The following is a 24477-nucleotide window of genomic DNA, read 5'->3' on the forward strand; positions in this document are numbered from 1 at the left end:
ATTGTTCCAAATAATTAATTACCATCATTGTTAAAATTTTACACCTTATTTCCCATCTGAATGAGTTGGAGGAAATAAACCGTTTGCTCTGGCAGTTCTCCTTCATGACAGAAGGCCATCTTACTTGCTTATGATGCCAGCTGTCTAGATTATTAATCAATACTGATGAAAATGCATCAATACAACTGACATCTTCATCCAGAGAAGTATGAACTCAAGAAATACTGAGAGGCAAACATGATAGTAATACCTAAATTTAAAAATAAATTTGCATCAATAATTTCCACTAATTCCCAATAATCACCTCTCTACTTCGCTGCTATATCAAATTACTTTGCTTCCAGCTGGAAAAAAGTAGCAAAGACCTTGCTCCAAGACAACAGTTGAAGCCTACATCTCTCTACGTTAGTAGTGCATTTTACAAAGTAATGCGATCGCCAGCCTTCCACACTGACCTCTCTTACAGCAGCAAAATCTGCATGTTGCCAGTACACTAGGCAAGCTGAAATGCCACTTGATGGAGATTAAAATCAGCTTGTTTGAGCTATATTAAAATTATTGAATAATGTTAATGCCAATCATATTCACTTTAGCTAGTTCTCAGTACAAATAACAAACAAATTGCTAGGTTATGCTTGATACTTTAGGGCTATCAGTTGGTTAATAAGTACATCAAGTAATGTCAAAGCATAAGGATGACAGCTTAATTCTTTTAAAAATTATAAAAAGCTATTCTGATTTAAAATATTCATATACCATTAATTTCTTATCTTCAGAAAAAAATCCCCAAAATATTAATGCATACCATTTGTGGTCAGTATCTACATGTGCTATTTTAAATTTCAGGTCTTCGGACATAATATCTGTCTGCTGCACAACAGAACTTGACAGTCATAGTCATAGAAAAACCTCATTAATGCATGGCAGCTCATCCATTATGGAATATATCATGTGCCATTCATTATGAAAATAAGATAAAAGGAGATGTCTGCCCTATTAGTTTTATTAACAGTCTACACCGACATTGGTTAAAATTTCCAAAGGTGACCAAGTTTAAAAAAAAAAAAAAAATTGTAAAGAAATATGTTAAGTCTATGTAGTTTGGTCCCATTTTTAAGAGATGAAAGTACGTAAATCTGTCTCACAAATTTACTTGCACAATTTATATCAGAACATTAGTGAAACCAAACCTCTTGCATGTTAGGTTCACCTTACTACAAAATATCCAGATCAGCTTAGGAAACATACAACCTTCCCAAATGAGGTGGGGTTTCACTTTAAGGCCTATTAAGCTATTGCTCAATTTCAGTGTCCCTGATATTTAACTCACCCCAGTCTACATTAATTCCGAACAATCCAGCAGTAAGTAAGTAGGTAGGAGAAAATAAACAAACTGTAAACGATCAACAAAAAGTCCTTATACTAGAGTAGCTAAAGTAACACCCTCCCAAACTACTTAGATTAAAAGCTTGCTGTGTGTTTGAGTTTAAGGATACCCTACTAAGATAAAAAAGTATTGGCTACACAAATATTATCAGTTTAAGTACTGCATCATTTTCCTATAGAACGAGACTACCAAACTTCTGCCAAGAGCCTGATAATACCGTAACTTACCATAAATTTTTGCAGTGACTGAAATACTTTCCACCGGAAATATTTAAGATCTACAGGACAGTTGACTGAAGTGTGGGGGATCTTAATGGTGCAGTTGTGTAAGATCATGCAGGGTATTACATATGTGCATTTATGCAGAGCCACATTAATGCCATGAGCCACTTTCTGTCTAACTCCCACAATTTGTATTAAGGGACCACACTTAATGATGGCACTGTAATTGAGTTGAAGCACAGTCATTTTCAAGGATGTTAAAAACTTTACCTCAAAAGCCCCCAGGGAAGTCTATTGTAAATACTTCTCCCATACTATTAAAAAATCCCTCTCAAATTAAATGTGTCAAAAGGAAAAAACATTGTTTGTGAACTTCAGCCATTATCTTTAACTTAATTCGTTAAAAAAAGTTAATTTATGAAGAGGTAATGAGATATAGAGAAATACTGGTCCATTTGCTTTTTTTTCTTTCATGGGCTGAAAATACATGATTATCTAAGAGACAATATTAAAAGACAAAAGAGCAAACTATCCTGATGCGAAGAAAAGCTCAGAAGAAGAATAAAGGACCAATACGCCTCCATCAGGAGTTCTTTAATGACCTGAAAATCAAAAAGGAAACATACAAAAAGTGGAAACATCGACAGATTGCTAAGGAGGAGTAACAAAAGAATAGCACAAGGATATAGGGACAAAAATCAGAAAGGCTACCCTGTTTCCCCGAAAATAAGACAGTGTCTTATATTAATTTTTGCTCCCAAAGATGCGCTAGGTCTTATTTTCAGGGGATGTCTTATTTTTCAGAAATGAAAAATGCCTTATTATCGGTGGATGCCTTATTATCGGGGAGGTCTTATTATCGGGGGGATGCCTTATATTACAACGAGAGGCAAAACTGTAAGTAGGCCTTATTTTCGGAGGATGTCTTATTTTCGGGGAAACAGGGTAAGGCACAAAATGACAGTAAGAAGAGTTTCTATAAATACATAAGAAACGAGAAAGATGAAGCAAAGTGTAGGTCCTCTACTTAATGGGGAATGAGAGCTAATAACAGACAACATCAAGAAGGCTGAAGTGTTTAATGGACTATTTTAATGCCTTCAGTCATCACTTAAAAGGTTAATTATGACCAGATACTTAAAACAATATTAACAAAAGTGGGGGAGAAAGGAAGCTAAAATAAGGAAAGAATGGGTTAAAGAATATTTAGATAAGTTAGATGTATTTAGGGCCTGAAGGAAATCACGCTAGGTTACTCAGAGAACTAGTCAAAGAAATCTCAGAACCGCTAGCGATTATCTTTAAGGACTCACAGACAACGGGTGAGGTCCCTTAGGGGACAAAGGGGAACAAAAAGGACCTAGGTAATTTTAGGCCAGTCAGCATAACTTCAATACCTGGAAAGATACTGGAACTAATTATTAAGCAATTTCTATGCACACAGAGGATAATAGGGTTATAAGTTATAGCCAGCCTGGATTTGTCAAGAACAAATCATGCCAAACCAACCTAATACACTTCTTTCACAGGGTTACTGGCCTAATGGATGGGGGCAAGTTGCAGATATGATACATCTTGATTTTAATAAGGCTTTTAAATAAGTCATGACATTCTCATAAGCAAACTAAGGAAGTGAGGTCTAGATGAAGTTACCATAAGGTGGGTACACAACTGGTTAAAAAATTACTCCAAGAGTAGTTATCAATCATTTGCTATCCAACTGTTGGGACATATCTAGTAGGATCTTGTAGAGGTCTGTCCTGGGTCCGGTACTAGTCATTATTTTCATTAATGACTTGGAGAATGGAGTGGAGAGTATGCTTATAAAAAAATTTGCAAATGATACCAATTTATGAGGGATTGAAAGCACTTTGGAGGCGAGAATTAGAATTCAAAATGATCTTGACAAATTGGAACATTAGTCTGAAACCAACAGGATTAACTTCAATAAAGACAAGTGTACACTTGGGAAGAAAAAAAAAATCAAATGAACAACTACAAAAATGGGGAACAACAGGCTAGGTACTTTTGAAAAAGATCTGGGGGTTATAGTGGATCACACATTGACTAAGTCAGTAATATGATGAAGTTGTGAAAAAGGCTAGTACTCTGTGGTGCATTAACAAGAATGTTGTATTTAAGACACAGAAGGTAATTGTCCCACTCTATTCACATGTTGAGGCCTCAGCTGGACTACTGTGTCCAGTTCTGTGCACCATACTTTAAGAAGGAAGTGGAAAAACTGGAAAGGGTCTAGAGGACAGCAACAAAAATGATAAAAGGTTTAGAAAACCTGATCTTTGAGGAAAGGTTAAAAAAGGGGGCACATTTAGTTTTGAGAAAGGAAGCTTGAGGGGTGATCTGATGACAGTCTTCAAATATATTATGGACTGTTATAACAACGATGGTTATCAACTGTTCTGTGTCCCACTGAAAGTAGAACAAGTAGTAATGGACTTAATCTGCAGCAAGACAAATTTATGTTAGATACAAGGAAAAACTTTCTAACTAAGAAGATAGTTAAGCACTGGAATAGGCTTCCCTAGGAGGTTGCGTAATCCGTCATTGGAGGTTTTAAAGGACAGGTTAGACACACACTTGTCAGGAATAGTCTAACTATACTTGGTCTTGTTACAGCATAGGGGACTGGACGACATGACCTCCTGAGATCACTTCCTGCCCTACATTTTTCTGTGATTCTATGTGAAATATAATTTAGAAATATCCAGTTCATAACTGTTTATATCTGACATTATGGTCTCTGTATGTTCAGAGTATGACACTAAGCATCTAAATTTTCTTGGTATTACATCAAATATAAATTTGGAAGCACACTCTACAAATCCTTAAATTTTGCCTACAGATTAAATGGAGAGGGAAATAGATGCTATTTCAAATAAAGTTTCAATGTTCGGTTCAGATCCATTAAGCCCACTTACATGTGTGACTATTATATAAAGTTGTTCTTTCCCCACCTCTACATGTTTAAATTTCCAATTTTGTAAAAGTGATCAAATTAAGGACTTATTATTGCTGGACCAAGATATAGATTAGTGCTCACTCATGATCTTCACCCTTGTGCCAATTAAACCCTGCATTAAGGATTTAAGCTCCGAGTAAGACTGTGTGGGCTCACTCCTACTGTGAGCACTAACTTCCAAGCACATTAGAAGGTAAATGTACTGTGTAATACTTCTTAAGCTCTCAATCTCTTCTCTCTCATTGGAATACAAAATAAACAAAGCAAAGTAACCTGTTCAATATTCAGAATGAAACCAAAGCATCTAACATGGAGTGATAATTCCTGGATTTAAAAAATTAAGAATTCTTTAGTCTCATTAAACACAAAGACTGTTTAACTCAAAACGGAAGCTATGGGCAAATCTTTGTAGATGGCCATCATTATGTATTAATGTTATCTTTATATTTTAAGGCAACAAAAACTGTAGATGTTTCAAACTTTGTATTCTGGTATATTCAAGTTATGAGAGGAAGAATGCTCGGAACTTCAGGAAGGTTTTAAAGCTGATTTTGTAACTCAAACGCCTTAAATATTTTTTAAAATCAGGGATGAGTCCAAGCATAAGTTTCAGTCTAGCAAGAATTTTTAGGCCAGAATTATTTGTGACTGAAGACAGTGGTTTATATATCATGAAAGTGTCATCTTGTACTAAAAAACAATGCTAGCATATTGCCCCAAGTGGCTAAAATTAACTGCATATGCAAGCTTTAATTTTCATACGCACTAGCAGCAATTAAGATTCAATGTTTTTATTGTATGTTGCATACTTCATGTTTTTCAAAGGCCTAAATAATTTATGAAACTTCCCTTTCATACATGATAACTAACAAGCTTTATCACAGCTTTAAAAACCCTTAAAACTCATTTATTATGAGCACTAAATATTTAAAATAGGTAGATTTAAATATAATTATGTTTTAATACTTTTGCAAAATGAAAGCTCCAGGCTTTGTTTATATTCTCAATACACAAAACAAACTTACTGTAGGATAGTAAATTTGCATTTCACTGCTAAAGCACAAGCATTATGATATACTATAGTGCACAACAGACATGTTACAAAAAAATTTAATGTTGGTAACTACAGTTGATTTATTGAATTTTAATAAAAACTTATTTTTCCCCAAGACAACTGCTATACAGAAGAAAATCACTACTCAAACATGGTCTGTCTTTCAGATATAGTAAAAAACTCACAACGTACAAGTTTTGTATTTTAGAACAAGTAATCAATCTGCAAAATGTTACACATCAATAAGGCACCTATACTTTACAGCGGTCGAAACAAAATGAAAATATTTCCCAAAATATATATATTTTGGATCTGTGTAAACAAAGCTTATTTTTATTGCTTCCTTTCGTTCAAGAAAAAAATATACACCCAACAAAGACCAAAAGTGATCCTGGCGCTCTGATTTTTAAACTACTATAACCAGATTATATGTAGTAAGAAGACAAAACCCAATACAACAACCATGAATTTAATGTTTTTGAAAGATATCAATTGTTAATTATTCTTGATGTAAAAGGTAAGGTTAAAAATACCCACAAAAGTTGATGCCATTTTACTGAATGAAAAAGAATGTATTATGAAAATAAACATCCATCTGGTTTCCTAATAATAAATATAAAGACTTGGTTATTTTAACATACTGCAACACAGGAAGTATTACTGTAATGTTGACTTTATCAATCAGTAGTTTTTAAATCTCTCTCCTCATTGAGGTTTGAATCTTCTACCTTGTCAGCTGTCCAACAACTTTTAAGAGGGTCTTATTTTCCTGCTTTAATTGCTCATTTTCATCCTCTATATCATCTAGGTCCTTTGGGGAAAAAAATAAAAACATTTGTCAGGATGCAATAATGGATTCTTAAACTAGTAATTTAAAAGTCCTGGAATTTAAGAGATCAGTACATGAAACCAAGAGATTATAGGGCAAAGACAGAGGAAGAGTTAGTTTCACAGCATATATATTTAAAAGGGCTAATGAAGCAAAGCAAAAATGGCTAAAAATTCACATATTTCCAATGCTACTGTCATGACAAAACATTCATTTCACATTCCCAGGTGACAAGCTTCTTTTCAAAATAAATATATAATCAAAAACTGACTGTGTCAGGAGATTAATAATAAGAAGCCACTTGGCACGTGCCCATGTTACTTCATATTTGCAAAATACAGGGGCTTTCGCGCACCACAGTGCACTAGTAGCCTACTGACATACACACAGTTTATTAGCATAGGACAGCATATTAAATTTTATGTATTTTTTTTTAAATATAAGTTTGTTGTCAGAGGCTTATGAAAAGTAAGTTAGCACACTTTCAATTCTCATTTTCTATTTGAAAAAATAGTTGAAAAGCCGTATCTTGCCCGTGTCAGAGTTCTGATTATAGCTAGATGGCTTGAAAATTAGAAGTCCAATTTATTTTTTTCAACAGAAGGCCAGGGTAAGGGGACCAGAGAACAGCAGGGTTGATTAAAAAAAGGGGCATCCTATTTCTCTGCTTCCGTCTTTCCTTCCCTCTTCGCTCAATATTCTGCCTGCCATTCCCCCCATCTCTCTCGCCAGCTTGCCTCTTCTTCCTCCTTTGCTTCTTCACTTCTGCTCCCACAGTGAAGTTTAACTGAAAGGCAGCACAGCTGCTATGGTCGGCAGTGCCGTAGAAGAAGGGAAAAGAAGAGAAGTGGAAGGAGAAGGGGAAAAGGTAGAAAAGTTGCCCGGTGAGAGGTAAAAAGAGGTGGATGGTGGAAGTTTGGAGGAGAAAAACCAGAGATGGGGAATTAGGGTTTCCGCTTCCTTTTCAATGAAATCCCCACAATAGTTATGTCAGATGGGAGGGGGAGGGGAAAAAAGTGGTGAAAGATTATCCACTCCCCCATTCCCTTAATTTTGAAACACACACTTAACAAAATGATCATATGAATTTGCCTGTTCCTTTTGGTGGGGGCATCCCAGAAGTGCACCTTTGGGCCTAGGTGCTTAGCTGTGCCATCAGTATAAAGCTCCAGCCTGCCAACCAAAACATGGCTTTGGCAATCAGTGCTCAAAGCCACACTGCAGTACCTTTGCAGTTACTCTTTTGTCCTATGTAGCATGCAATACAGAGATTAGCAGCAGAACATCTTATGTGCCTAACAAAAATACAAACATTTTAGAGATGTTATATCAAAATACAGCTGGCTTTCTGGAACAGATGATATTTAATTGTTCTGAAGACACAGATGAACCAAACATTTAATCATGATATATAAATCTGGTAATTTGTATTTAGAGGTAAAAACAGTGCATGAACACATAGCACCTTATTTTAACTAACCATTGTAGGCTTTGCTTTTTCTATTGCAAAGTCCATGTCAGCAACAGATGTAGTGGGAGCAAACAGTTGTAAGGAATAATGAAACGGCACCTTTTCAATAAAATGGTTGAAGTGCAGCTTTCCGTAATCATAATTTTATGCTTATTTTTGAAGCTAACTCAGCCAATTATGTACTATAAGTAAATGGTAGATGACTCCATTACATCGAAACAACTGTTTAAAAGCCTTTGGACAAAAATATTTCAGAGTTACTCAAAAATTAGATAAAATATAAAAGACTTTGTGGAATGTTTATGCTACAAAAATAACATTCCAAAGATTACTGTAAGTATGGGCTACTTGAATACAATCCAGTAATAACAACTGACTGTAGTTTATATATCTAAAGAAATAATAATAATGGATGCATACATGTAAGTGACTTTTACCACTTTAGATTTAAAAAATTACATTATTAATTTAATACTGTTTATTATAAAAGAACTATAATGGCAGAGAAGTGTAGGCTTCAGATACCAAAATGACAGATGACTAAACAACTGATACTTTAATCAGAGTGCAAATGCTCTCTGAATATATTCTCTCCAAACACACATTTAACTACAGTGACTCCCCAGTGAGGTCACAGATGACCAACTCTAAACTACTCCAAAGTTGAACTAAGTCAACAAACAGTTTAATATCTTCAGATGCCTTTCCTTTCAGACAGCTGGGAACTTTATGTACACATTCTCCCTTTCTTTTAAAAGGTAGCGAAGTTCATCAAATAGCTCAGCCATTGAACCGAGACAACTCCATTTATGGCACAAGGTTTTTGCAGGGTTCTCAATGCAAAGGGATCTCTTGTTCTAGAAGCTTCTCCGTAATCTGCTGCCTGGTTTTAGTAAAAATCTTGCAAGTAAAAAGTTATTTAACCTAATTTACTTAGAAGGGACACAACTTAAGAAGTTTTCTAGATTCGTTAAAAAAACAAGTTACAAAAGTGAAGATTTACTTACCACTGACTAGAGTCCTTGAACAGCCTTTGTATACCCACACTAATGGGGGACACATCACTGGTGCAGCAGGACCAGCAGAAACCTCTAGAAGTGGTGCCTAGAAGTTGGAGTGTGAGCCTATGCCTGTTGGCAGCTCTGAGTGTTCCGAGAGCTAGACTATAAAAGGGGGCATCATAACAGCTTCAGTTCTTTCCACCACAAATCGACCGCCTAGTAAATAGCAAAAGGTCTCTAAGGAAAAAGGGGAAGGTGGAGGAATAGCTTGAATGTCCAGAGGCATAATTAGAAGAACTCTATCTATTTATAAGGAACCTTCAGTACTTCTGTGAGTGGGCCTCTGATAAACTCCCGTTAGTGGGAATGTATAAACAGTGCATCCTCTTTTCAGAAGAGTGGGATGAGGCTGACTAGCTAAGGAGTAATTGTAGTACTGATCTCCCAAATTGGGATTCTGAACCTAATGCTAGGTCCATTGCATAATGTTCTGTGAATGGGTGGATTGAGCTCTAAGAGGCAGTTCTAAAGATCTCAGCTATTATGTTATGCCTCAGATAAGCCATAGAGCCCACTCATCTAGTGCTAAGGCAACCTCTCAGTCCCTCTGGCACAGGGACATTAGCCTTCCCCAATACACAGCCTGATCCAATTGGTCAGGCATTAGGTTGTAGGGGCCTTTTACCAGAAAACACAAATGTAACCAGGGCCGGCTCCAGGCACCAGCCCAGCAAGCAGGTGCTTGGGGCGGCCAAGGGAGAGGGGCGGTACACCGGGCTCTTTGGCGGTGGGTCCCTCACTCCGTCTTGGAGCGAAGGACCAGCCGCTGAAAACTGAAGCGGCAGCGGTAGTGCGTAGATCACGATCGCGGCTGCTTTTTTTTTTTTTTTTTGGCGCTGCTTGGGGCGGCAAAAACCCTGGAGCCGGCCCTGAATGTAACCTCAGAAACCTTCTATACCCTTTTGACTTACATATATGAAAGGCTACAATCCGCAACCTCACCTCCTGGGGATATGAGCGTGGTTTTGGAAGAAATACTATTAGATTCAAGGTTTGGTTAAGATGAAAGCCAGTTACCACATTGGTGCATAAATTTAGTTGCCTCTGAAAGAACTATTTTGTCCTCATGGGAGCCCATAAAGGGTGGGGTCAGCAATGAGCATTTGCAGTTCAGAAACTCACAGCTGATGTCATGTCTAAGATAAAGACGGTCTTGATGAAGAGATGGGAAAGGGAACATTTTTCCCTGGGTTCAAAGGAGAATGCATCACTGAGTGTCACACCTCGCTGAATCCTTTAGTGATTATTCATGCTAGTCTCGCTGATTCCTGCTCATGTGGCCAGCAAGCATGTTGTCCTTTCCTGCCAGATGGGCAGCCACAGGATAAGAGAGAGAGGCGATGCATCACTGTCATAGGATATTGCTTCCCTTCACTGCTGGGTGGAGGGAATCCTTCCCTCCCCTTTTTATTGACATAAAACATTGTTATGGTATTGTGGGTGACTATTTGCACCACAGGTGACAGATTGAAAAGGTCCCTGCAGAGTTATAAGTGGCTAACTTAGTAATGGCAACCTCACTGGGGATGATTTGTTGGTTAAAAAAAAAAAAAAGAGAGAGAGAGACTGAAGGGGGCCTACGGACTTGGAAACAGAAACTTGAGAAGTTTTCACTCCCATATCTGCAGTCTTAACTTTTGCCCTGGAACCATGATGAAATGTCTCTCTCTTAGGAAAGGAAGCCTATGTATCTGTTTTATGCTTCTGTCCTTCTGTCCCTTGTGTGTAAGGGTCAAAGAGAGAGAACTGAGTCCCAATTGCAATCAGGGCCGCCTTTAGGCCGATTCCCCGGAATCGGGCCCCACGCTTAAAAGGGCCCCGCGCCTTAGGCACCTTTTTAATTTTTTTTACTCACCCGGCAGCAGTCCACTCTGGGTCTTCGGCGGCACTTTGGTGGCAGCTGGTCCGCTCCGGGTCTTTGGCGGCAGGGGGAGTCCTTCAGTGCTGCGGAAGACGTGGAGCGGACACCCTGCCGAAGTGCCACCAAAGACCCAGACCGCTGCCGGGTATTCGAATCGGGCCCCGCAGGTCCTAAAGCTGGCCCTGGTTGCAATTCTCCCTCATCCGGATTCAATACCAGGTTTGAGGGCCATTCATGGCCTGGGACCTTAACTGAAATGGGAGCCATGGATCTGCAATGGCCATCAACTGGGGCGCTGGGAAAGACTGATTCCCTATACTCTGAAGGAACTGCTGAAGCTTTCAAACAAGGCTTGGTCAATAGAATGAGCCAGTAGGTGGAGGTGGTCAGATTCATACGTGATGGATCCATGACTATAAACACCTTTAGGCTTAGGTCTACACCCAGAAGCCAACATCTTAACAGGCCAGTTCCTTTCTAGCAGTCGGATATGCATGTCATAAGATCCTTATCAGCTGAATCTTTAAATATGGCTCCATGTATGGGGACAGATACCTGAGAAGCAATTTGGCCAGGTCTCTTAGTCCTTAGGAAGGGCATTAGGACCTGAGGAACACCTCTCGAAACTTAAAACATTCAAGGAACCAGGAGTATCTAAAGCAAACATCTTTCCCATTAGAGCCTCTAGTAGGAAGACTGTCTACAACCAGTTCTGTAGCTCCTTCCTAGCCTTTTGGGTGAAAGTCTTGCAGACAGACCACCTAGGTGCGGGATAACATTCCCATAGAAAGTTCAGAAACAGTCTCTGGGTATCTGAAACCAGGAAGGTGGCAGGAGTAGAGGGGCACCTCTCAAACTTTGGTCTCTTAGCTTTGGAATCTACCCTCATGAGTATGGGAATGTGCAATATGTGGCAGAAGATCCCTAAAGGCCCAAAATATTCCTAAAAATTATCTAAATTACCGATACTCACTGGAACTAAAGTTTTATTTAAACAACAATAAATTTGTGTAAGAAAAGTATTTGAAAACCAAGTTTCCAGAGAATTGAGTCAAAGTGTCAGCAGAGAGGATCAGGAGCCTCATTATTGTGATTGGAAGGAACTAAAATGGTTAAGCCCGGCCCTACCCATTTTTATAGCCTCTCAGAACATTCAGAGCAGCAAGGGGGAACATGCAGGCACTGTAGTGGGCATTGCGTCTAGACGTTTCCTCTGGTCCAGTTGTAACACTGGCACTTTACTGGGAATGGGCATAGGCCACTTCAAGAAAGAAGTCTATTAAATCTTAGAGATGGAAGAATTTGGAAGCTTTTCTCATCCTTGTGTAATACATGTACTTACTCTGTTTAATAAATCAATTTCTTCCTTCAATTTCCCAATCTGTTCCTCTTTGTCCTGTGTCATCCTCAATAATCTTACATTTTCTTGCCTCTCCTTGGCTAGTTCCTATTAAAGACACAAATTAACAGTCTCAAATTGAATGTTCTTCCAGCACTCCTAAAAAGTAAATTTGAAAAAGGACAGTTTTAATATACTGTAATTAGGAAAATTTTGCTTCTTACCTGAAATTTCCTTTCTTCAGATAGCTAGGCCCACAAATCCTGCAGTGTGTCTTCAAGCCCTTGTAGTTCAGGGAGGCCAAGCAGACCTGTTCTGCCCCTGAAGAGCCCACCAGTGAGATGACCTCCAAAGCTGAGCTTTTAACTGATTAATTTCTAACTTAAGCCCTGATCCTATAGTGAGTTCTGAAACAGTGCCCAAATTGGATATTAAAATCAAAATATCAACTCCTAAAGTAATCACGCTGGTGGGCTTTTCAGAGGCAGAATATTGCTCCGATGTATGACTAAGGTCTACTTGGCCTCCTTGACCTATAAGAGCTTGAAGACCCACCCATGGGCCTGAATACAAAGGTGTATGAAACATTTGTCATACATGAGGCTTCAGTTACTGAAGAAGTTATTCAAACTCCTCCCCCATCTCTTGCTATCCTTTTGGTAGTTTGACTGGTTTGGGAGGAAGCCAGTTTTGGAAGGGAGAGATTACAAGGCAATTTCAGTTAACTCAAGGATTCCGTGATTCCTAAAAATATATATATAAAGGCTTCCTGGTGTTTTACTCCCATCCTTTTTAGAAGGAAGATCTCCCCCAAACAATATTTTTATTTAGCAACTTTCATCTACAAGGATTCAAGAGTATTTGGTAGGTTATATTATATATTATATGGGGGGAGGGATAGCTCAGTGGTTTGAGCATTGGCCTGCTAAACCCAGGGTTGTGAGTTCAATCCTTGAGGGGGCCACTTGGGGATCTGGGGCAAAATCAGTACTTGGTCCTGCTAGTGAAGGCAGGGGGCTGGACTCGATGACCTTTCAAGGTCCCTTCCAGTTCTAGGAGATAGGATATCTCCATATATTATTATTATTACAAGGATCACTTCAGAGGGAGCACGGAACCGCAGCAATATGACAGATCAATGGCTCAGGAAAACATCTGTAAGGGATTAGGGTTTAGGTTATGTTTCAGTGCCTGAGAGGAAAACAGGAGGTGGTTGGTTCTCTGATCAAATCACCTTTAGCCTTGGTATTATTCCCTGGTTGGGCAAATGGCAATTTAGTATTTGTAATAATACAAATTTCACATTCTTCTCAGACAATCTGATTCTGTATGCATATTGGTATTCACAAGAAATTATTGCTACTTTTTATTAAAAATGTAGGACCATTGCTTAATATTTTTGTAATACTGACCACCCCCAGTCATCATCAGCGATCAAACCTGGGACCTCTTGAGCTTATTGCATGAACCTCTACTGCCTGAGCTAAAACACACATCTCTTAGCCAAGACTGTAGCAGGCTCATCAATCTCTACCTGGCCAAGCCACCACTAGAGAGGGAGAGAGTTCCACACCGAGTTGGCATGGCACTAGTATCTCCTCATGGAATTTATAAAGTATTTTATTTTGAAACTAACATTGGGCATAAGTTAAATTTGTATTTACCCTTTCAAGTTCTTCAATCCTCTTTTCCAAAGCACTGCCTGGTACAGAATTCCCAGAAGAATTTGCATCCCTGCTGTATCTGCTATATCCTGTCCTGTCTGTTCGGGAATATCGATTTGGACCATCATCTTCAGGTGCATTAGTTGCACTGTGAAGTAAAGATTAAACTTTATTACTATGCCTAGTGTAAGAAATAGGTTTTAGTAAATATTTCCTGTGTCCCTCATATTTTTCTCCTAGTGCCCATACATTCATGTAAAATTGACTTATTCATATTGTAAAATGACCACTACTTCAAGACAACATGGATAAAACTTAATTTTCTTACCTGTAATTTTGTCTTCTCTGAGAAACAAAATCAGTTGCTCGGTCAGACCTGCAATTTCTGGGTTTTTCTGTCTCTAACTGGATTTTCTTTTCTTGTCTCTAAGGCAGGACAGCGGTACCTGTTTCCCAATACCCCCAATGCAATCTGCCTCTCATTGATCTATATAGAACTGCACAGCTGTTGCTCCAAAGTCCCTGAGTTTCTAGGAACTCAGGTTAATTCCTTCAAGGGGTGCATGGGATCCAGGAGGAGGGTGGGAGAACAAGTATTTATATCCCTTGGCAGGCACAGAGTATTTTTCTCTGCCAATCTGAGGTGGGAGGAAGAGAAAATGGATCTGCCATAGGGACCTGACAGGATCCATAATGGTCCTGTTGAGGGGTAGGGTCATCTTTTATATGCGCTCTTAGTTGTCTCTTTCCAAGCTAAAAATTCCCAGTCTTTTTAATCTCCTCATATGGAATCATTTTTGACCCAGACCCAGAATCATTTTTGTTGTTCTTCTCTGTATCTTTTCCAATTCTAATATATCTTTTTTGAGGTGGGATGACCAGAACTGCAGGCAGTATTCAAGGTGTGGGTGTACCATTACTTTATATAGCAGCATTGTTATATTTACTGGATTATCTATCCCAGCGGTTCTCAAACTGTGGGTCGGGACCCCAAAGTGGGTCACAACCCGTTTTAATGGGGTTGCCAGGGCTGGCGTTAGACTTGCTGGGGCCCAGGGCCAAAGCCCAAGCCCAAGCCCAACCGCCCGGGACTCGGACACTCTGACCTTGGCTTCAGCTCCTGGTGGTGAGGCTCAGGCTTCAGCTTCAGCCCTGAGTGACAGGGCTCGGGCTATCGCCCCCCCCCCCGGGGCTAAAACCCTTGGGCTTCGACTTTGCCGCACCTGTCTGGGGTGACGGGGCTTGAGCTTTGCCCTCCCCCCCCCCCCCACGCCCGGGTTGGTGGGGCTTGGGCTTTGCCCCCCAACACACACACACACACACAGGGGGCGGTGGGGCTCGGGCGGGCTCAAACTTCAGCTTCCTCTCTCGGGGTCATGTAGTAATTTTTGTTGTCAGAAGGGGGGTCGCAGTACAATGAAGTTTGAGAACCCCTGGTCTATCCCTTTCCTAATTGTTTCTAACATTCTGTTAGCTTTTTTGACTGCTGTCACACATTGAGCAGATGTATGCAGAGAATTATCCACAGTGACTCCACTGTCTCTTTCTTGAGCAGTAACAGCTAATTTAGACCCCATCACTCCCTATGTATAGTTGGGATTATGTTTTCAATGTGCGCTGCTTTGCATTTATCAACATTGAATTTCATCTGCCATTGTTGCCCAGTCATCCAGTTTTGAGAGATCACTTTGTAATTCTTCATAGTTCTTTGAACTTCTATATACTGAGTAATTCTGTATTATCTGCAAATTTTGCCACCTCACTGCTTATGCCTTTTTCCCGATCATTTATGAAAATGTTGAACAGCATTGGTCCCAAAAAGAATCCCTGGGGGACACCACTATGAGAGAACCTTCCTTCTTATCCCATGAGTGCTTATTTTGCTTAAGAACCTTTGGTGAGGGACCTGGGCAAAGGCTTTCTGAAAGTCTAAGTACACTGTATCCACTGGATCCCCTTGTCCATGTTTACTGACCTCCTCAAAGAATTCTAATAAATCGGTGAAGCATGATTTCCCTTTACAAAAGCCATGTTGACTCTTCCCCGACAAATCACATTCATCTCTCTGTCTGATAATTCTGTTCTTTACTATAATTTCAATCAATCTGCCTGGTACTGAAGTTAGGCTTACTGGCCTATAATCACCAAGATTGACTCTGCAGCCTTTTAAAAAAAAAAATCGGCATTATATTAGTTACTGTCCAGTCATCTGATACAGAGGCTGATTTAAGCAATAGGTTACATACCACAATCAGTAGTTGAGCAATTTAATATCAGGTCCTGGTGACTTATTGCTGTTTAATTTATCAATTTGTTCCAAAACCTCCTCTATTGACCCCTCAATCTAGGGCAGTTCCTCAGATTTGTCACCTAAAAAGACTGACTCAGGTGTGGGAATCTTCTTAACATCCTCTGCACTGAAGACCAAAGCAAAGAATTCATTTAGCTTCTCCACAATGGCTGTATCTTCCTTAAGTGCTCCTTTAGCACCTTAGATCATCTATTGGCCCCACTGATTATTTGGCAGGCTTCCTGCTTCTAATGTACTTAATTCATTTGCTGTTAGTTTTTGAGTCTTTTGCTAGCTGCTCTTCAAATTCTTTTTTGGCCTGCCTAATTATACTTTTACACTTCATTTGCCAGAATTTATGTTCCTTTCTGTTTTCCTCAGTAGGATCTGACTTACAATTTTTAAAGAATGCCGTTTAGCCATGGTGGCACTTTTTTGGTTCTCTGACTGTATTTTCTGATTTGAGGTATACATTTAATTTGAACCTCTATAGCAGTGTTTTAAAAATATTTTCCATGCAGTTTACAGGCATTTCACTTTTGTGACTAACAATTTCCATTTAACTCACTTCTTTATTTTTGTGTAGTTCCCCTTTCTGAAGTTAAATGCCACTGTGGTCAGCTTCTTTGGTGTTTTTCCTCCCACAAGGACATGAAATTTAATTATACTATGGTCACTATTACTGAGCAGTTCAACTATATTCACCTCTTGGATCAGATCCTGTGCTCCACTTAGGATTTAATCAAGAATTGCCTCTCCCTTTGTGGGTTCCAAGAAGCAGTCATTAATGGTGTCTAGAAAGTTTATCTCTGCATTACATCCTGAGATGACATGTACCCAGTTAATGTGCGGATAGCTGAAATATTATTGAGTTTTCTTTTTTTATAGCCTCTCTAATCTCTCAGAGCATTTCACAATAACCATCCTGGTAAAATGGTTGGTAGTATATTCCTATGCCTATATTCTTATATAAGAATATAGCAGTGTGTATATAATATAGTACATTATAAGTGTGGGTGTATATTTAAGTCTATTGCAGTTGCTTCACAAGTGTACCTGGCTTTGGCTTTAAATCAAACAGTTTTAAGCTGGAATCAGTTGAAAATAAAGATGTGTAAACTTCTGTGCTATTCCACTATCAGATTTGCAAGTGTATATGAAAATGAAAGAACAGACCACAACCTCAGTCCAAGCACAGTATTTGTTAGTCTACATGGAGTATACAATTTTCACTCCAAATCAATTCTTTAACTTTTTTAGTTTGTTCTATTAGGGAAAAAAAAAAAAACGCTCTTCTGAAAGCATTTTATTAGCCAATGTGTAACAAAATTCCTGATACCCAGTTTAAAAATCTTTAATAGTGTTAAAAGAAAATGTCAAAGTCTTCTGAAATACCAATATTAAAAAAAACCCAATCTATTTAAAAGCCAAGCAAGGTGGTTTTACTTTAAAAAGGAGGGTCTGACAAGAGTCATCATCAAAAACTAGAGTTTTCATAAATGCGTTTTAAGATGGGAAACTCATATCTCAACCTCATACTAGGAGCTTCTTCAAATTAAGATCAGTCACCTAATGAACTAAAGCACCGTGATAGACTCCTTAACAAATGGAAATTGTCAGAGCACAGATCCCCATTGAAACAAAACTTAAAGAGGAAGTGCAACTACATTTTCAGTTATGAATATGAAATTTAGATAATATAAAATATGGCCAATTTTTAAAAGTTACACTGTGAAACATTTTCATATGGGAAATCTCAGATTCAATACTGCCTCTCTTCAAGTTTGAATAAGGGGCAATATTAAATAACTCTGAAGTAGTCCATAGCTACATCTCCTCAACCAGGACAGTCATCACCCACAATGCAGACCCTCAAGTAGAAGTTACTGTGAATAGTAAAATATATATATAAAAATAAAAATATTTTTGGAAGTTTTCTACATTTTCAAATATATTGATTTCAATTACAACACACAATACAGTGTACATTGCCCACTTTATTTTTTGATTATAAATATTTGCACTGAAAAAAACAAAAGAAATAGTATTTTTCAATTCACCTAATACAAGTACTGTAGTGCATTCTCTTTATCATGAATGTTGAACTTACAAATGTAGAATTATGTACAAAAAAACCTGCATTCAAAAAGAAAACAATGTAAAACTTTAGAGCCTACAAGTCCGGTCAGTCCTACTTCTTGTTCTACCAATTGCTCAGACAAAACAAGTTTGTTTACATTTGTAGGAGATAAATGCTGCCTGCTTCTTGTTTACAATGTCACGTGAAAGTGAGAACAGGCGTTTGCATGGCACTGTTGTAGCTAGTGTCGTAAGATATTTACATGCCACATGCACTAAAGATTCATATGTCCCTTCATGCTTCAACCACCATTCCAGGGGACATGCGTCCATACTGATGATGGGTTCTGCTTGATAACCATCCAAAGCAGTGTAGACCAATGCATGTTCATTTTCATTATCATGAGTCAGATGCCACCAGCAAAAGGTTCATTTTCTTTTTTGGTGGTTTGGGTTCTGTAGTTTCCACAAAGTGTTGCTCTTTTAAGACTTCTAAAAGCATGCTCCACACCTCCACCCTCTCAGATTTTGGAAGGCACTTCAGATTCTTAAACCTTGGGTCTAGTGCTGTAGCTATGTTTAGAAATTTCACATTGGTACCTTCTTCGCATTTTGTCAAATTTGCAGTGAAAGTATTCTTAAAATGAACAAGATGTGCTGGGTCATCATACGAGACAGCTATAACATGAAATATATGGCAGAATGTGGGTAAAACAGAGCAGGAGACAAACAATTCACCCCCATGGAGTTCAGTCACAAATTTAATTAATGCATTATTTTAACAAGCGTCATCAGCATGGAAGCATGTCCTCTGGAATGATGGCCGAAGCATGAACAGGCATATGAATCTTTAGCGCATCTGGCATATATGTTTTGTTTTTGAGTGCAGTTATGTAACAAAAAACCCTACATTTGTAAGTTGCACTTTCATGATAAAGAGATTGCACTACAGTACTTAGTATTTTTCAATTCACCTCATACATTTCTTTTGTTTAGCATTTTTACAGTGCAAATATTTGTAACAAAAAATAATAAAGTAAGCACTGTACACTTTGTATTGTGTTGTAACTGAAATAGATGTATTTGAAAATGCAGAAAAACATCCAAAATATTTAATAAATTTCAGTTGGTATTCTATTGTTTAACAGTGTGATTAATTGGGATTAATTTTTTTTTGAGTTAATCGCATGACTTAACTGCGATTAATCGACAACCCTAATATATACACCTCTACCCCAATATAACGCTGTCCTTGGGAGCCAAAAAAATCTTACCGCGTTATAGGTGAAACTGCGTTATATCGAACTTTCTTTGATCCACCAGAGAACGCAGCCCCGCCCCCCCCCCGGCGTGCTGCTTTACTGCATTATATCCGAATTTGTGTTATATCGGGTCGCATTATATCGGGGTAGAGGTGTATGTGTGTGTGTAAATAAAAAACCATACACTGAAGAAAGAAAATATTTTGTGATTGGATGGAAGAGTAAATGATATTATATATCTATCACCCCACACACAATCTCAACTGCCAAAGAAGGGCAGCAAAACCTAGTTGGAACCATCTTCCAACAAGAGAATTGCAAATCATAAATCATGGGTCTGAAATGAGCATGTGATGCAGGGAACCTAGGATGCGTAAGCAAAGTACCACCACTGTACCATATATTATTTCATTTAAAAACACTTAGAGTCTGTTTAAAATGCTCATTTAACAACCATGCATTTCATAATTTTAGAAAGCCCTTGACAATGTGCAAATCTAGATGGATAAAGTGCAAATTAAAAGCAGGCATAACTTGGCATGAGATGATCTTTTCATGGATATAAATATTGTTATGCTCCAGTATGTGTGAAGTTTCCAAGGCACACTGACAATTGTAAGGAATTTCCTAGCTTAATGTTATCACCATATTTAGCACTGTTTATTCTTCATTTAGAAGGTTTAAAAACAAACAAACATATTTCTAGGACCGGATATGCATGTTGCAACACAACAGAACAGAAATATTTTAGATTAACCCCATAAATCCTAGAATATTTGATTTTTAAAAAGATTTACTTTCTACTAGTCTACGCTCCAAGTGCCAGGAGGGACTCGGAACACTATAAAACTAACTTGCTTAATCTCTAGTCTCATCACTCAACAGTAACCCTTTTGCCAAGACTGGAACAGTATTGACTTGCTTCAGTCAATCATCTTTGGCGGTGCTCTTATGTGAAATTTGGAAGAAAGAAACTATAGAGAGGATTGTTTTCAGTGGTGGTGAAAAGGATACTTCAAGGGAAATAAGGTATTTTTAATTGGTAATGTTCTCTTCACATCCTTGCTTTAAAGGAAACCTTCTTGTATTTGACTAGGGTAGTGGAAGAGGAAGGGAGACTTAGACCCACCTCTCAACAGCCCCTACTAACCATAGCTGATGTCGATTCATTTAGCCTCAGTAGCAGAGAAGCCAGATAGGAACATCTTCATGAACAGGCAAGTAGAGCCAAGAGCATGGCCTGGCATGCTATAAAGAGAATTTTGAAGTGGCGTTGGAAGAAGAATCATGGAAGAGCTCATATATCAAAGAGGAATCAGATGACATTTTTCACTTAGCTGAAACAGAAAACTGATAGAATTTATTATGCCATCAATTATCTAATGGCCAGTTACTTTGATAGCTGCGCCCCACCAATAGCCACACATGATGCCCAGGAAAGTAGAGCAGCACTGAGGACCTCTTGAGATCTGGTGGACAGGAAGAAAACCTTTCACAGGGAGAGGAATTTCACAGTCCTATTGTGACTAATATTAGAAAAGTTGTGGGAGGGTAGAAGAGTCCCTTTATCAGATAGAAATTAAATTATTTCCTGTCAATCCTATAGGCTTAATCCAAGGCAGTATACCAAGGGTGCAAGGCAATGTCTACCAGAAGCTCTAAATTCCTGCCCTTGCTATTTAAAAAGTGCTTGGTCACTGATAACACTGTCACTATGCAGGATATAATTATGAATAAAACACTTGATTTACTCTTGGACTCATGAACTATATGAGGCTGCAGAATAATCTCCGCACATAATCTGCAGTTCATGGAATACAGATAGTGGCACCTAACCCTCCTTTGCAAACACGTCTTTCCTCAGAGGTCAACAAAATATGCAGACAACTTACAAAAGATGTAGAGTCTGTGATGGAATGCTCTGAAAGTGTAAGAAACAGCATCAGAATGTTTGGTACTTATGTTGTTCTCATGGAGGAGGTTGGCTGCTGTATCTGTAAAATGCAGATCAGCAGAACAATTCTGAATTTTGGAAGGATTGAGGAGGACTGCTTCAGCACAGGAACAAAATCTCTGTCATTGCAAAGAACTGTCAATTTATTTCTCAGATCAATCTGTGGGAGCAGAATGCAAGCAGAAGGGAAGAGATATATATCCTCTATTAACTGATTTTCACTCCATTTGGATTACTGAAGTTCTGGATGAGTTTAGGACATTCATTATAGCCAGCCACCAGTGAAATGAAGCTGTGTCTTTCATGGCAGATTAAAAGACACACACTGGCCCCTTTCTATCTTTTGAGAGTTATTAAGGTACTTTTTCAGGAGGGCAAGCCACTGAATATGCTTACATAGAGGATAGTAGTTTAAACATTGTTTACTCAAGAAACAATCTTTGGACTTTAATAACCTTTCACATGATCATCCTGTCCTGAACTTCCTTTTTTGAGAAGATAATCAACAGGGTGATGTGCCAGTTCCAGCTAAACCAGTACTCCATTATTGTTTAATCTTATCAGTTTTAGTTCAGATGAGGGCATAGAACTGAGAGTGTATGGATGATTTACTTCTAGCAATGAACAAACAAACTGGCCATGCTGAGTACTAATCATCAGCAGCTTTTGATATTGAATATAAGGCATTGTTTACTTGCCTACAAGATTTTGTGGTATCATACAAAATAGCACCTTAGAAGGCTCCTGCTTCTCACAGAAAAAGAGGTTACCACAGCAGTTAGAGGCCGTGCAACTGGAACTAATTTCCTTGGTGCCCCACCCAAGTGAAAACACAACTTCTAGGGAACAATGCTGTGTTTGTTTTGTTTAGCATTGAATTAACTTTTGTGCATGTTTCAATACCTGCAGTTGAAACGTCTTGCTGGCTTGGCAACTGGGAGTATAGTAAGTGATATTATAATTTTTCAGAAAGAACATCTGACAGCTTAATTATAGCTGAAGCAAGACTTCTGTTCTTATATCTGAAGGCATATTTGGGCATTAAGTTGAGCAGATCATCAATCGGGTATCAGACTACAAGACTACAATGCTTGTATGATTCTTTAGCAAACGAGAATGGATTTCGTTGAACACACTAGTCACTGTTATGTTAATAAGGGGAAGAATCTGGCCCAAGTGATAAGATGTTTAATAAAACCCTTGTTACTGTTACAACATTAAATATTGAAGCAGAGTCCATAGTTTTCTGTAAAGTTATCGCTAGCTACCCCAATTGTAACTACTAAGGTGCCACAAGTACTCCTGTTCTTTTTTACTATAATCAAAACCTTTTAACAAACATGGGGGGGGGGGGCAAATTCACACAAAAGAGTTAAAAAACAACAGGACAGATAGAAAAATACATTTTCTCTCTTTTTTTTTTTTTGCTTGCAACCAATAGGGCTGAGAAATTGTAGGCACAGCACTGTATTGTTAGCTACTCAAACCTGGCAAACTTATCAACCTCAGGATTTTTAAGGCATTACTTTGAGCTTGTCTCTAAGATCACAAGATCGCAGCAGTATTGCAAGCAGGTGGATATGTCTTGGCTGGCTATGCTGAACTCTTACTAGATGGATGAGAAAAAAGAAGAAAACACTGAGAAGGAAAAACACTAAGGAGAGGGTAAAAGCAGGAACTTAAGCTCACATCCTAGGTGTTGTTCATGATTTAGCCAAAGCTATCGAAGGTGGTAATATAATCTGGTGCGCTCTCTCTCTGACTTGGCCTGGTCGAGACAAAAGGACCAAGGGTGTTATGCAACACCCCAATGTGGGTTCCAGCAGACAGATGTGAGCACTGCTTCTTCCAATCCAGCTCCTCCACACACCTCATTGTCCTACTGGCTCTTTCAATTGCTCCCAAATAAGCAGCATCCACAAATGGTGCCAACCTCATCTCATCGAAGTTACCCAATCAAACATACATTTTAGTTATTTAAACTAAACATTTCCTTGTATTTCTAGAATGTTTCAGCTTTATGTTATGCCAACCCACTATGTTACAGGAGCCTTGAGGACTCCTAATCAATTTTCTTAGCCAGAAACACGGCTATCTAGAATTTTTGATTTCTTTTATACAGTATATATACAGGTTGGTTGGACTTTTGTTATGTTGGACAACTTAGCATGCAGAACTCTGCACAACATCAGTAGGGGCTACAAGAGGATTAAGAGTGAAAAGATCAGAGTGCATGTGCCCACTCAACTTTCTTCTCTCACACCCTGAAGAGGACTCCGATATCCCCATCCCATCTTAAAGAAACTCATGGTCTAGCACTATGGTAGCTGCCTCATACCCAACATAAGACACCTTAATTGAGACTACAAGTCTATTGTGAGGCCCAAACATAACAGTTAAGGGAAGTATTTCAAACCTCACAAAAATAAAGGGAATCCTGATGTTACAAAATATTTTTGTGGTTACATATTTTGGTTTAGTGAGACTCAGGAGCTGAAACTGATATGGGTGGAAGCTTTTAGTCACTGAAGTAATACATTTAGCAAGAAATTCTAAAAGGCTTTAACATTTCATCCATAGTACTTCCAATTAAGCTCTACTGATTTCTTACAACTTATTTAACGTAAGGGTTTTAAAAATGCATTTCAGAGCACAACATACAATCTCTTGGAATTAGAGGGGGCAGTTTCTACCCGCTTCATCTCAGTGTTCAGTACTGTCAAATAAACAAAACCAAGAAGTTGGGCTTCTATTTTATTTGTAAACCATATTGTATCAATTTCCAGTATGGAATAAAAACTACCAGGTGAGCATACCCCACAAGAGTCACTAAGAGTGTGATAAATGAAAGGGGGCGGCGGGGGAGAACCCTTTTATGGACATCCAGCCAGTTAGCTATAAAATCTCTCAGTAGTTGTTCTCTACTTGCTTTACCTGTTAAGGGTTAAAAAGTCTCCCGGCATAGGTAAAAGGAAGGGAGTGGGCACCTGACCAGAAAAGCCAATGGGAAGGTTAGAACTTTTTA

At 38.6% G+C, this 24477-nt stretch overlaps 1 protein-coding gene across 6 annotated transcripts in view; it reads right to left on the reverse strand.

Moving 5' to 3' along the window:
- Positions 1-1071: 1071 nt before the first annotated feature.
- Positions 1072-24477, reverse strand: part of PAWR (pro-apoptotic WT1 regulator) — a 134429-nt gene continuing 111023 nt past the window's right edge. For 4 of the 6 annotated variants that reach the window (XM_065559728.1, XM_042850763.2, XM_005308505.5 and 1 more), the window contains 3 exons: positions 13868-14015; positions 12207-12311; positions 1072-6453 (listed from right to left, as the gene is read on the reverse strand). In XM_065559728.1, coding sequence (XP_065415800.1) covers positions 6367-6453; positions 12207-12311; positions 13868-14015 — 340 coding nt within the window. In that variant the 3' untranslated portion in view covers positions 1072-6366. Of the gene's footprint in view, positions 6454-8931; positions 9181-12206; positions 12363-13867; positions 14016-24477 lie in introns of those variants that run through there. The other 2 variants (XR_010591118.1, XM_065559718.1) reach the window with 2 other exon arrangements.

This window comes from Chrysemys picta, chromosome 1 (assembly GCF_011386835.1).
Source record: "Chrysemys picta bellii isolate R12L10 chromosome 1, ASM1138683v2, whole genome shotgun sequence".
NCBI lineage: Eukaryota > Metazoa > Chordata > Testudines > Emydidae > Chrysemys > Chrysemys picta.